Genomic DNA, 14,448 nt, shown 5'->3' on the forward strand with positions numbered 1-14,448 from the left:
TATACTTTCGCTTTATCCTTAACTTTAAACATTTGACCTTTTTATGTTTTATAATTTTATTTTGTTCATGTTTTAGTCCTTCTTTTTTATTCTGTTTAAATTTTAATATTTTTATTTCTCTTAGTTGCCTCTCGAAGAATAAATTCGGTTGATGGTGGAAATTAATACCTAAATAAAATAAAATTATAAAAACCATTTTTTTTAAAAAGTATAAGAATTATGATCAAAATTAAAATAACTTAGAACCCAAAAATATATTTAAAACATAACTTAAATATAAGTATTTCAGAAGTTATCTAAATTTTATAGGTTTTAAAATAAAAAATAATTCTAAGATAAAATGTATTCTTTTTTTTAAAGAAAGATAAAATTTATTCTTAAAATATATATTAGTATTTTTTAACGTAACATTTTTTTTCATGTTTGACTTTATATTTTTAATTCTTTTTTTTTTCTTCAACTAGAGGAGTATTCATTAGGTAAGTTATAATTATAAGAAGTACTCACTCATTCAATTAATAAGTGTGCTAAGTTTTTAAACTTAAATAAATTTTAAAATAAATTAAATCAAAACTTGTGTTTAGTAAATTTTAATTTTAAATTTTCTTTTGATAGAATTTTAAATTTAAAGTTAAAACTAGAAGCAAATAACCTTTTATTATTCGTAGTTTTGTTTTTTATTCATAGATGCAAATGTCCTGAATTCATATAAATAGCATATCTTAAATAGTATTTTTTTTTTAATCGCAAATAACCTGAATTTATACAAATAGTTTATCTTAGTTAATTTTTGTTTTTTTTAAAGAATGTTAAATAGTTTTCAATTTCGAGAGTTGTTAAAGTTTTTTTTTTGGAAGAGAGTTATTAAGCTGTTAGATTTATTTTGGGTGCTGAACCCCTTGGATTTGTGATTTGCCTTCTCATTATTGTGCGATGTGACGTAATAAAAAGATTTTTACTTATAATTTCTTTTCGTTCATAAATTTACACATGTGTACATATTAATTCTTTAAAATAAAGGTACTTATTAAAAGGTAAAGAGTATAGAGATTATAAGTGATACAATTTTAACAGATTCATGAAATAATTTGTACTTATACCACACTCATTTTCTTATCATTTTTTAACATGACTACTAGTACACGTGTGTTAAAGAAAGAGTGTTTCCATGGTAATGACCGTGGGGAAAATTTAAAAGATTAAGGTCATGGAGTGATTTTTAGGTTTAAATTTTAAATTTTTTTTAAAAAAATCATTTTTAGTTTTAGTTTTTTTTAAAATAAAATAAATTTTAAAATATAATTAGTATCAAAATAAATTTAATGTGAAAGTTTCATATTATATTAAAATTATTTTAAGAATACTTTTGTGTGGAGGTGAAAAAAATGGTGATGATGTAAGCAACAACGACAATAAAGATATTAGTGATAGTGTCAATGACGATGATGATGTTGGTGACAGTGACAAAGGTAGTAACGGTGGTAGTAGCAGTGATATTGGTGGTGGCGATGACAATGGTAGTAACATTGGTTGTTGTGGTGGTGATAGTAATATCGGTGACAGTGACAGTAAAGTTAGTAGTGACAATGACAAAAGTGATATTGATGGTGGTGGTAGTGACAACGATGGTGATGTCGACTATGGATGATTACAACAATGTCGACAGTGATTGTGATGACAGTAACAAAAGTGATATTGATATTGGTGACAATGACGACACTAGTGGTGATGATAATGATAGTATTTGTGGTAATGATAGTGGTAGTGACAACAAAAAATATGATTATCAGATGTAAGAAATATGTGTTAAAAAAAAACTAAACCAAGTTTAGAGAACTTTTTTCTTGGTTTTGAAAATAAATATAAAAGTATTTTGAAAATGATTTAAAAATTATTTCAACTCCACTTTTATCACACCTATTTTGTTTTGAAAATTGTATTTAAAAATTAAAAACCCGTAACTATCCCAAAGGGTTACATAATTTTTTTTGTTTAATTAAGTTTTTCATATCTTTAATATAGGTCGTTTTTAGTTTACTATCTAATATTTATTTTTTAAAACAACTTCAAAAAAATAAACAAGAGTCGTACCTGTATTTATGACTTCTACACAGAAAAATAAAAAAAAAATAAACATTTCATAAGTTGTAAAAACATGTTCGACTTTAGCTAGAGAGTCGTGCATGACAGTCACGACTTACCTCTGATCAGATAATTTTAAAAAAGTATCCTCAATTAATAATTTCTCAAAAAAAAATAAAAAATTACCCCCAATGTTAAAAAAAAAAACCAAGGCATGTGCCCAACAACACATCAAGAGTCTCCACTGCTACATTATGAACACTCGTTGATGCATTAGGAGTGCCCAACGCACGTAAAATAGTAGCACCTGACCCGAGTCCTTGATTTTGACCAAAAACTATTTTTGAGGTGCCTAGTGCCAATTTTGTGCGCCTAAGGTATCCCTTAATTAACTGAAGTCACTGGTTTGCAAATCTGAGCACCTATAAAGGAAAAAAAATACTTTTAAGGGTTCATTTGACTTTTTTTTCGTCAATAAATATTAGTTGGTTAGTTTAATTATAAATATTAGTAGGAAAATTTAAATTTATGACTTCTCTATTACTTTTTTCTTTACCCTTAGTGTCTCATTTTGTCAATCTTATATCTTCTTGTTATTTAGACTTTTTATTAAAGCAAAAATTACTAAGGACCAATTTGATATACATTGAAGCACAGGATAAATAGAAAATGCTTCTAACTACTCTAGACAATCTATTGAGTTTATGAATAAATTACCTTGAACCAAAATTTCTTCAATATCCATGCATCAGAGTTGCCACTCTATTGGTGTCACAAGTATTCTACCTAGTTTTAAGGAATATTGGTTTAACAATTTGCTTGAGTTGGATAATAAATTTAGGAATATGAATCTGGCCTATATTAGTGGTCCCAAAAGCACAATTGTCTGAGTTGGGCCCATGAGTTCTGCCATAGAAACCCAAAATAGAGACTAGGATTTTTCAAAGTGCTGCTTGTCCCTTTGGCATTGTTTCCTTATACAAAGAAAGTTACACTACTCTCTGATGACCACACCATTCCTTTGGTCTTCTTCTGAGAGAAGACTGCAGTACTGCTACTGCATTGCTTCTATTTTTTCTAGTCTTCTCACTTTCCTTTTACCTTGCCTTTTCCTTTTCTTTTCTTTTTTGCTTTGTCTAAATAGTGATGGGTTTTTGGGACTCTTTCCTTTACAATAATAACAAAAATGCTAGTTGACAAAAGATTAGTGTGTGATTCATTGTACTAGGGATAAACAAAGATTAATTGTACCAACAATCATTAACTTAAAGGTAGTTTTTTTAAATAAAAAAATACGACAATTGCTAACACGCATGTGTTCATAGAGTATTAATTAAAATATTTAATATCTTAAAAACATAAAATTATGAAAATTATTAGGAAGGTACTGCAAAAAGAATTAGGGTTATTTTTTTTATAAATAGAAATATTAATTTAATTAAGTATGTTTTGTAAGACACGAAGGAATGATGATTAATTAGTTTTTACTTTTCTGATCTCACTTACGATTAAAATTATATTACATAAATTATGTAAATGGTTAATATATTAAAGTTAAAGTTGAATCCTTCCGTTATACCTGAAATTATACCTAAGTTTAATTTTTTAATAAAAATAATTTTTAATCAAATTTTAGATTAATTACTATTTCTTTTTCCGAATAAGAGAATTAAGAAAAAGAAATTATAATACATAATTCATCTGCCTCCAAAACGAGACAAATTGGCCAGGTCTTCTTAAATGTATTTATACGGCGCAGGACAATAATTGATGCCGGAAATCGTCACATCATTTCGAACAAATTTGGGTGTAGCAAGTTTCTTAACATTCTTTTTCTTTTAAAAACTAAAATGGCACATTACTTACCCCAACCCCAACAACCCCCAAAAAAAGACTAATGGGAATGATTCCAAAATTAAGACTCAATATCATTTAGGAAATTCTTTTTTGAAACTAAAATTAGCATTTATTAAGGGAAAATGATAAAAAAAGTTAATTAAAGTTGTTTAGATATGTAAAAAAGAATCACAGGAGATGCTAGTGAGAATAATAAATTGTACGATTTTTAGTTTTATAAATAGAAGAAAAAGAGAATCAAGAAAGCCAGCAAAGAAAGTTGTTAAGAAGAACCTTTAATAAATAACATCTAAGCGTTATTTTGTCATGCATGTAATCTACCATTAACATAAGGTTTTGATGTCGGTGCATTCTCAATTATATATATATATATATATATATATATATATATATATATATATATATATATATATATATATATATATATAAAGTCCGATATAATTGATAGATGATTGACTTTTTTAAATATACTGAAAATGTATGATTTTCTGATCAATTGTATGAAAAAGATTTTGTTGGAAAAAATAAGATCCATTTTGCTAATCTCTACACTAATTAGTCTCATAACTTTCGATTAAGAAGATATCTTACTTCCATAAAAATAAAATAAAATCTTCAAGTATATATAGACGCTTGATTCCACAACGACCTTGACACATTATTATCTCACATATAGAATCGCTACAACACTACCATATGCATTAATGACTTGAACTTAAGTTAGGATGTTAGAGTAGTAGTCTTTGAGTTGCATTTACGGATCATAACTCGTTTACGAATTCCTCAGCAGCCGCGTAAAGACTGGTTGATTTGATTGCAAAGCAATAACAGCGGTTTGTTAATTTGTTCACTATTTAATACCTATATATATTGGACTTAGATTCTCTACGATCCTACATCCCCTACTGCAGCGTATTAATCTTTTATAACTACATATATAAATATTTTTTATATTCTTATTTCTAACAAGCATTAACCATTAGATTTAAATCACTACTGCAGAGGCAACATAGCTGCAAATAATCCATACACATATATGTTCCTAGCCAACAACGTTGAATCACTTTTTTTTATGAGACTAAGATATGTTTTTTTAAAGCAACTAAGATAATTTTTTTTATTAAAAACAAATTTATTCAACTGGAATACAATTATAATAAATGATACAACTCTTATTTTAAATATTTAACATAATTATATATTTATATTGAGTGCATATTTTTTGGGTGTAGAATGAAAGGGAGAGATGGAGAGAAGAAAAATAAAAAAATAAAAAGTGATAAATATAAATAATGATGTGGCAGAAAAAAAAAAGATAGAAAGAAAAATGAGATAAAAATGAATTAAAAAAAGAGTAAATATATATACCATAATTTCTCTTAAAAAAACTTGTGTGAGAATAACATCTAAAAAAATGCATTGGAATATGCATGTGCTTATACTAAAATGTTTTGTGAAGTGACAGATGTTATAATTATTTCTACGTATATCATTTTTTTTACTGCACATATATCAAATTCTTAATTAATGTGAAATATGTTATAGATCTTATATCAAGTTAGAAATGAATTACGCCTAACACATTTTAATACTAACCCGGGAGAAGAATTGGGTAGATGTTACATGAGTATTTTGATTGTATTCTTAACTAATGAGAGAGATCTTTACATATCTATAAATGGAGAAAAATATGATAGATAGAGTGGGTGATGAACATAAATTAATATTCCCTAATTAGTTAGGAAAATTATTTTGTCTTGCTAGTGTGTCATTCTTATTTATCACGTATTTTGTTTTTAATAGAGATATAAGATGCACTACAAGTATTCTAGGAGTGTGTTTGGATGAGGTAATTTAATATTTTAAAGAATTTTAAATTTTGAGAATTTCAAATGCTTTAATTTAAATTCTTTTATTTTAAAAATCCTGTGTTTGGATATAATCTCTCTCTTCAATAATATGAGAATCTCCAATGTCTTGTCTAGTGCTTTCCCTGCCATGCAACTTGCAAATGGACTCGACATCCTTCTCCAGACACGCGAATGGTTCCCTCCCTCACGCGCCCTCGACGCCCTCTCTGCCTTCCGCCAGATGCACCGTGCCTTCCCCGCCAACAAGCACTTCGTGCCCGACGACGCCTACGCCGCGGAGTCCATCGACGATGATCCCCTAGCGGCGTCCAGCGGCCAAGTCATCGTCGATGTTGAGAGCCGCTACCACGTCGTGTATCGCCTTGTGAACGACAATTACGTGCTCGAAATCACTGTCGCCAACCACGACAACTCAGTAAACGTGTTCGAGTGCATCCACATTGTCAACCAGACCGTGAGCGTCATGGTGACGACGTGCCGCGGCATTGACGTCACGCCGGAGAAGCTCAGTCGCAAGTACGTTAGTGAAGGTGGCGGAGGAGGGACATGGCGACGACGGAGAGATGGATTTCCAAATTCACTCCCTTGAAGATGGAATTTGAAATTCTATTCTTTCAACTAACTACAATTCCTTTTTAAAATTCTAAAATTTTGAATTCCTTTTACTAAAATATCCAAACAGTTACTTTTAATAAAAAAAGAATTTAATTCCCTATAAAAAATATATTACCTAGTTAAATTACCCTATCCAAACACACTCTAGAAGATATATGAATTTATGGGGGCACATTGTTATCTGCTCACTTTGATCACTACCACAAGCTCCTCTCATTAAGCATGGCTATATATACTTGAAGCGGCACTAGTGCTATATATGCTTTAGCCGAAGCTATTGTTGATTTTACGCCAAAGAATTAAACTAAATATCATGTGTTTCATTCTATCCTCTAGTTTGGGATGAAACTAGGTCAAATCTATCACACTTTAAATAAATAGGTAAGACATATTTTATAAAATTAAGGTCTAAGTCTAATTTATTATTTATCATAAAAAAATTTAAAATTTATTTTGAACTTTTTAAAAGTCTGGTGTAATCTATTAACTTGTTTAAAAGTTTATTCTTTATTAACGTTATTAAATACATGAAAATATTAATTTTAGATAAGCCTAGTTAAATAGGCAAATAATTTTTTTTAAAGCATGTCACATGGCTATTTAAATATAGTTTTTAAAAGAATAAAAAAACTAAAAAAAATGGCATAAGAGATAATAAAAAAAATGTTAATGGATATGATATAAGCATTTGACTAACCTAAAACACTACCATAAAAGACATATAATAAAAAAGGCTAATATAGAAAGTGAAAAATTAGCACAACCATATTATATAGCCAGACCCTGTAACTAGAAGGATAATTCAAAGTTAGCTTCATCTTTATACATAATTTCATTTTGGTCTTATAAATTTATTAAATTAATAATATTATTACTAATGTAATATACATATTTATTTTTTATTATATTATTATATAGATAGATAGGTTAGTCTAATAGGATTTTTTTAAGTTTAAGCCTAATCTATTTAAATAAATATTTTTTTAAAAAAGCTCAAGTCTAACTTATTTATTAAACAGCGTAGGACAAATCAGACTTTAAATAAATCAGACAATAAATCCCTATTTAAAGTCTAACATATTTTCATCGTTACCTATAACAAGTTACATGTGGAAAGCATCAAAACATGTTCCCAAAAGTACATAAATCACACACTGCGTCTTATCCACGTTATCGATTAATTTGGAAAATTCATAATCCTTTCGGAGCCTCAATCGAATCCACTTTCTGGCTTGCTTGTTTCTTAAGAAATTCGATATCAAAATCCCTACGTTCTTCATATGATATAATCTAACATGTCCTGTATATACACACATTTACTAAAAAATATATATTGATCCTAGAATTAAATTGCACCCATGAGATACACACATTTATTAAGAAATATATATTGATCCTAGAATTAAATTGCACCCATGAGTTACGCTATCTAATAAAGTCATATAATACTTACAACTAAGTTTGGTTGGGAGATATAAGATTCATCTAATGATGAAGGGAAAAAAAGAAGACAGAGTTTACAGGTTCAAATTTGTCTGTTAACAAAAACTAACAATACTAATAATTAACATTTATCAATAAAAAAAACTATTAAGTTTGATTGTGTCAAGGAATGTGTACAAATTTTGTGTTCCAAGCAAGGATCAATGGATTTTTCGCATTGAATGAAAAATAGAAACAGATATGGGGAGGTGGTTGAACAAGTTATAGAAGTAGCATGATAATGTAATAATATGTAAAGTCTTAGGAAGTATACGTGATTTATGGACGTATGGGATGTTTTTTTTCCCATGTCTTAGTAAGTATTTCATACGTATGTGTGTGGTCTTTAAAGGCCTGCAATACTCGGCCCATGTACTCGGGGACAAGACTAACACACGAATATGCCACCACCAGAAAAAAAAAAAAAAAAAAAAAAACTAGTGATTCACCAAGAAAAATGCCGTATACAAATTAAGGTATATAAAAACTATATATATAGTTAGACACTTGAAGCAAATAGTCGGTTAGAAAAAATGACACAAGTAATCAAACACATAAATGATACTAAGGGTCTACTTAATTTGGTTGAACAGATATCTGAATTGTTATAAATTTTTTATACATGTTTTTTATTTTTATGGATATAAAAAAATTATATAAATGACTATAAAATAAAATAAGAGTTATGGTTCAGTTTAAAACAAAGGATTAAGCAGTAAATGTCTCCCAATTGGTGAACTATAATGAACGAGCAGCAGTTTTAGTTGTTAATTTCTTAAAATCTGATTAAATTACATGTTACTATTTCAATAATTTGAAACCAGATCTTGGCCGCAGTCAGCATGTATCTGCAAAAAGATTCTTAGATATACATGATTTAAATGTGCATGATTAAATTGCAGTTTATATGCACATTCCCAACCATGGTTTGGAGATCGTGTAGACGAGATTTCATATATAAAAGTACACTTGGCAACAGGAGTTGTCTTTTGTGTGTGTATAGGTAGGAAAAAAGAAGTTAAAATTAGAATATTTTTAATGAAAAAAACAAGTATTTATTATATTAAAAATATAAATCCCATTCTTAAAATAATTTAAAGCATTATTCAAGTATATCAAAACTTTCATACCAAAGGCTCATAGACACACAAAGAGAAACAAGTATTCATCATACTCGAACATAATTCTAGATCCCACATTATGATTTGAGTAAAAGTAATTAAGGATCCATGCGTTGTTATATTAAGGAAAATGTTAATCAATGCATTAAAAAATATTATAATTACATAATTCCCACTATAATTTTCAATACATTCCTAAAATGATTCTCAATTAAAAAAAATCACTTTTATTTCTTAACCAATACCCTGATAAAAATACTAGAAACACAAAATTCATTCAATTTTTTTTAGTAATTTAAGATACATTATTTTTACATATATGTATTTTTCAATATAGGAGACAATTATAGATGATTAAACTCTTATTCTAAATATTTAACATAGTTAAGACATTTTACTAATTAAACTAAAATAATTTAATATAAGTTGATTCTCGTGTTCAGTGTTAATATTTAATAAAGTATGTGAAATATTTTCCCACTAAATGCGCCAATGAATACTTAAAAAAAATCCTTAACAATTATAGTTAAGTTTGAACTTAATTTTGGGTCCCACATTATGACTTAAACAAAAGTTTTTTTTAAGAAAAGTTTACTTTTTCTTTTGGGCCTAACTATGATTTGCAAACTATAATGCAAATACACTTTTTTTAAAAGGAATAATGCAAATGCACTAATAATCATTCTTCCATAACACCATCCAAATCATATGAGCTGAGCTTACTGGGGTTATCTTGTAATACTGTTGAATAAAAATATATTGAAAATCTTAATATTAACAACCATGGCTTAATAAACTAATAAAAAAAATTAATTGCGTTAAATGATTAGTGTGACTTTTCATAATTTTTCTTCAATCGTACAATGATGACTCAGTATCTAAAATTTTAAAAAAAAAATGATCGTAAGCCAGCATGAAAAACTTTATGTCTAATTGAACTAGAAGAAACAAACAAATGATCATTAATCAAGTCTCATTAAGTGGAAGACAGAAGAAACACAAGGTAGAAAGTGAAAAGCCAACACATGAAAAAGGAACACAAGTAGTAACTTTTTCCTAGATACAAATTCTCATCTTTCATTTTTCATTATTTCCCCTACTAAAAACTCACCTTTTTCTCCACCTCAATTCACTCCAAAAAGGTTTCCATGACATCCGGGTACATACCTCCTTCTGAATTCCTATACTCCACACCTTGGTGGTGGTGGTGGTGGTGGTGGTGGTGTTGATCCATTGAAGTGGATGAAGATGATGAGGCCACTCTTGCAGGAAGAGTGAAGCTCCTCTTAAACTTGTCCATTTTCCTTACATCATCTTGGTGGCTATCCAAGCTCAAGAACTCATTTGGGTTGGCTCCACCACTAGCATTTTGCATGTTGGAGCCTTCTGAGTTGCGGTTTTGGCCAATTGTGTGATGCTGATTCTGATCACCAGGTTTGTTCCCCAAGCTCTCAGGATTGAACAAGAGCTTAGCATCATCCGTTCTTCCAGTGAGAGCATTGAAGAAAGACAATCCATTGGGCCATTTTATGTCGTTTTCATGCTCCCCCATCATGTCCTCGATTCTTGCACCCTCAGGTGATGCATGAGGCATGAGGAACATGTGTGCCTCATCTTTTGGAAACCCAAGCCTAGCTGCATGTTGAAAATTGGGTGAGGATAGCATGGAAGTGGCTGAAGTAAGTGGTCTCTGACCCCAGTTGAAGAGTGGAAGAGGTGGCCTAATTGGAATATTGGTGGATGGTTTTGAAGGAACAGAAGTTGATGAGGAAGTATTCCTTGTTGAAGAGAAGAGTTGAGAGAGGTAGAAACCAGATTGGTAGCCAAGGGATTCAAAAGTGTGTCGCATTCTAAGCACAAAATGGAGGTCTTCAGGAATCTGAAAATAGAACCAAAAATATCAAACTTTGTGTCAGATTCTAATATCCAATCAATATCTATAAAAACTGTACAAAACTAGCGGATGTAACTCTTAAAATTACCATGTCAAATAAGTAAACTTAAAATGAGTAAAAATGATTTTTTGGAGGAGAAAAAGTGATACATATTAATTAACTCACAATCTTGCAAGAACCAAGTTGGAGAAGGCCATGTCCAGCTTGAATAACAGCTATGGTCTGGTCATCATGGAACAAAAGCAAATAAAATTGGGATGAAAAATCTTAAAAAGAAATCTCATGAAGACCAATAATAACAAAAGCCAAACAAAGCTAACAATGATTCTGTTACTGACCTGAATGCCTGACTCAAACTGGTCTGTCCATTCAGGAGGAAGCTGCAATTAATGGCATCACAAAAAGGAGGTTGAGTCAATCAATCATCAAACAAACAGACACACATAATAACCACCAGAAAAAAACAAAGCACAACACTGGTTGAAATACAACATATCATTGCCCAAATCCACATCTATATTTAGATTTATATATTATAAATAAACAAAAAAGGAAGAGAAGTAGAAGGGTGAATGGATGAGGAGGGAGAGAGTTGAGAATATGCACACATACAGCATCAAAGGAGCTCTGCCAGTAGTTGGAGATATTTGGTTCACATTCTGTGGGCTCTTTAAAGACCCACTTGTGGCACTTATCAGATGCAACTTTCCCCATCAACCTGTTCCCAAAATCCAATTCCCACCCAATCAGAGCACTGTTCAGATGTGCATAAGTAACTTAACTCCCTAGTCCCTCCACATGGTATTGGATATTGAACAAGATTCACAAAGAGAGAGAGAGAGAAAAGAAAGTGATAGAGAAAGAAAGAGAGAGAGAGAGAACAAAACCACAACATAACAAAACACCTACCCAGTACCCACCCTTCTCCATAATTATACAACTGAATGGACATTTTGCTGAAGGCCTTTCTGACAGGATCCTCTCCATCAATATCTTCCAGACATCCTGAACCTCTTCCTCGGCAAAACCCATCTTCCCACATCAACATCCTTCAAAAAAAAAAAAACACACGTCAACAACAAATATATACCACAAACCAAAATCTTAAAAAAGAAAAGTGTACAATAGTCACACCGAGGATCAAAACTAAGTAGTCCTCATGCATCTGTCTCAACCCCTATCACTAGGCAGATCCTAGCGGTTTGAAACCTTAAAATAAATAGCTACCAAATTAAATTGCAACATGAATAGCTAGAGAGAGACTTACAAGCTGCCATTATCATCTCCAATCTTGCAGCCATTGCCACCTCGGACTCTCCTGTATGAAATGGACAAGACCCAGTTGAGGTAAGAGGTTATTGGTTGAAGTTAGAGTTAAGAAACAGAAAGAGAGACCAAAGGACTATAGCTCAATTGGTTGAAAAGAGTGTGGGTATTGCCTGATACCGGTCTTCAATTTTTACGGATTAAAAAAAAAAGAGAAGTATAGATAGCATACGGGCGAGGACGAATGGTCCAGAAGACAGAGTAAGTCCATTCTGAGTTGAGACAGACTCTTCTGAGGGTCTCATGAAGGGCCATCATCCCAACAGCTTCTTTGCTCCTGTCTGATGCTCCAGAGCCCACCATCTCTCTCACTATACACCTTTTTTTTTCCTTTTACTTCACAACCACACACACATACACACACAAGCACAAACACTTTTTTTTTCTCTTGTTCTTCTTTCTATAGTATTTGAAACACCTCTTCTACAATGCTTTGCTTAACAACCACTGAGAAGACCGATTCTCCAGGTCTCTCTGGAGTCGCGATGATGTTTGTTTGTTTGTTTATTTTATTTATTTGGGTAAGGACTAAGGGCTCTTTATCTTACTCTCTCTCTCACACACATTCACTCACTCACTCACTTGGCTTTTTGTTTGAACTTGAGAGAGGAGGTTTTGGTTTGGTTGGTTGGTTTATTACTTTGACACAAAGCGGTAAAAGAGGAGCGAAGGAGAGGTGCTTTGCGTAGTAGTAAGTATGTGTGTGTGTGTGTGTTTTTCTAATGGAGTACGTTTTTAACCATGAAAAAACTGTGGGGACAGCTTTTATCTTCTTTCTCTGTCTCTAACTCTGTCTTTTTTTACAGACAGCACAACAAAGAGGAAAGTGAAACAAAAATTAAGAAAACAGGGTTATCTGGTGGCCTATTTCACATTTTTACTAAATCATACGCTACTTATCTATGGTGCTTTCACATTATTTGCATAGTTTTTATTGAATAGTAATACAAATCCCAACTTAAATATAAACAAAAATAACTAATTTAATGTTAATTAAGAAAATTAGTTAATGTCGTACTTGATTTCAGACTAGATTTTAAGCTCAATCTACACAAAGTAGGTTGCCTCAACCTAAAGAAATGTATTAATCAAGTTCTCTACGTGCGTGTTCGATTTCATGGTAAACTTTCTTAATGCGCATATTTATGCGAAAAAAACTACAACAACTTCAAGTAGCTTGGCTATTACTGTGAAGATTAAATCAATTCTTTTAACACACCACTTAACCAATCATGCTATGAGGGTCAATCGAAGTCAACACCACTCTCAAATGGAAGATTCTTACAAATTACAATACATCTATGACCAGTAAATACATATCTTGTCATAGAGTTAAGTTATCATGTTGCTATGCTAAAATATGGTAACATTACCTTTAAGAGGTATTGAACCATGTCAAGGAATCTAGCCCATCTCAAACTCTTATAAGTGCAATTAATGTCACAGTGCTAGGTAAACATTTATTACATTTTACAACTCTAGTCAAATGACTATTGACTTAAGCATCCAATGTTAAAGTGTTTGGTAAAGGTACTCATTTCAATATCTCATATCTCATATCCATAGTATTTCAATCACATTAAACTGCATTATTATTTATACACATTATAGTTTAAATCTCAATTAATCACAAGCACGTCACTCGTAATAGTCAAGAATTTAATTAAAGCTCGAATTTAAAATCTTACTTAAAGATATTTAAACTTAATTTAAAAATGTCTTAATTAAATTAATTAAAGTGTAGTTGTAAAATAATTAAGCATTTAGGTGAGATATCAATAACAAAAATATTGTTAAAATAATAAATATTTAAAATTGATCGAGTAATATTATTAAAAATATATCCTCAATGAAAAAAAAATAATAAAGTGCTAAAATTATAGATTTATTTGTTTATTTAGTAATATATATTATGATCGTTAAATAATAAAAAATATATTTAACATAATTATACTTTCCTTATTTTTCTCAATTAAAAATAAGAAAAAAAATTATCTTCATTAAAATAATTAAACAAAACTAATTTCATTTTTTATTTTTTTTCCTGCATCCGAACAATATATGATAAAAAAAGCATCATTTTATTTCATTAATCATTATATCTTTTCTCTCATTTAAAAAGTTCATCGCATGTTTGTAAGTCTGTGTAAGAAGATGTTAGGAAGGGGGGATAGGGAAAGGGTTCGGACTTCGAGGGTT

General features: G+C 30.3%; 1 protein-coding gene across 1 annotated transcript; it reads right to left on the minus strand.

Moving 5' to 3' along the window:
• Positions 1 to 9,984: 9,984 nt before the first annotated feature.
• On the minus strand, positions 9,985 to 12,949 carry LOC100814508 (protein RICE SALT SENSITIVE 3). Its single transcript, XM_006592854.4, has 7 exons — positions 12,422 to 12,949; positions 12,191 to 12,241; positions 11,844 to 11,972; positions 11,536 to 11,641; positions 11,262 to 11,303; positions 11,089 to 11,145; positions 9,985 to 10,907 (listed from the first exon to the last, which is right to left on the minus strand). Exons 1-7 carry the CDS (start codon positions 12,550 to 12,552, stop codon positions 10,158 to 10,160), a joined length of 1,266 nt encoding a protein of 421 aa, XP_006592917.1. The 5' UTR covers positions 12,553 to 12,949; the 3' UTR covers positions 9,985 to 10,157.
• Positions 12,950 to 14,448: the final 1,499 nt, after the last annotated feature.

Source organism: Glycine max, chromosome 12 (assembly GCF_000004515.6).
Source record: "Glycine max cultivar Williams 82 chromosome 12, Glycine_max_v4.0, whole genome shotgun sequence".
In the NCBI taxonomy this organism is placed as follows: domain Eukaryota; kingdom Viridiplantae; phylum Streptophyta; class Magnoliopsida; order Fabales; family Fabaceae; genus Glycine; species Glycine max.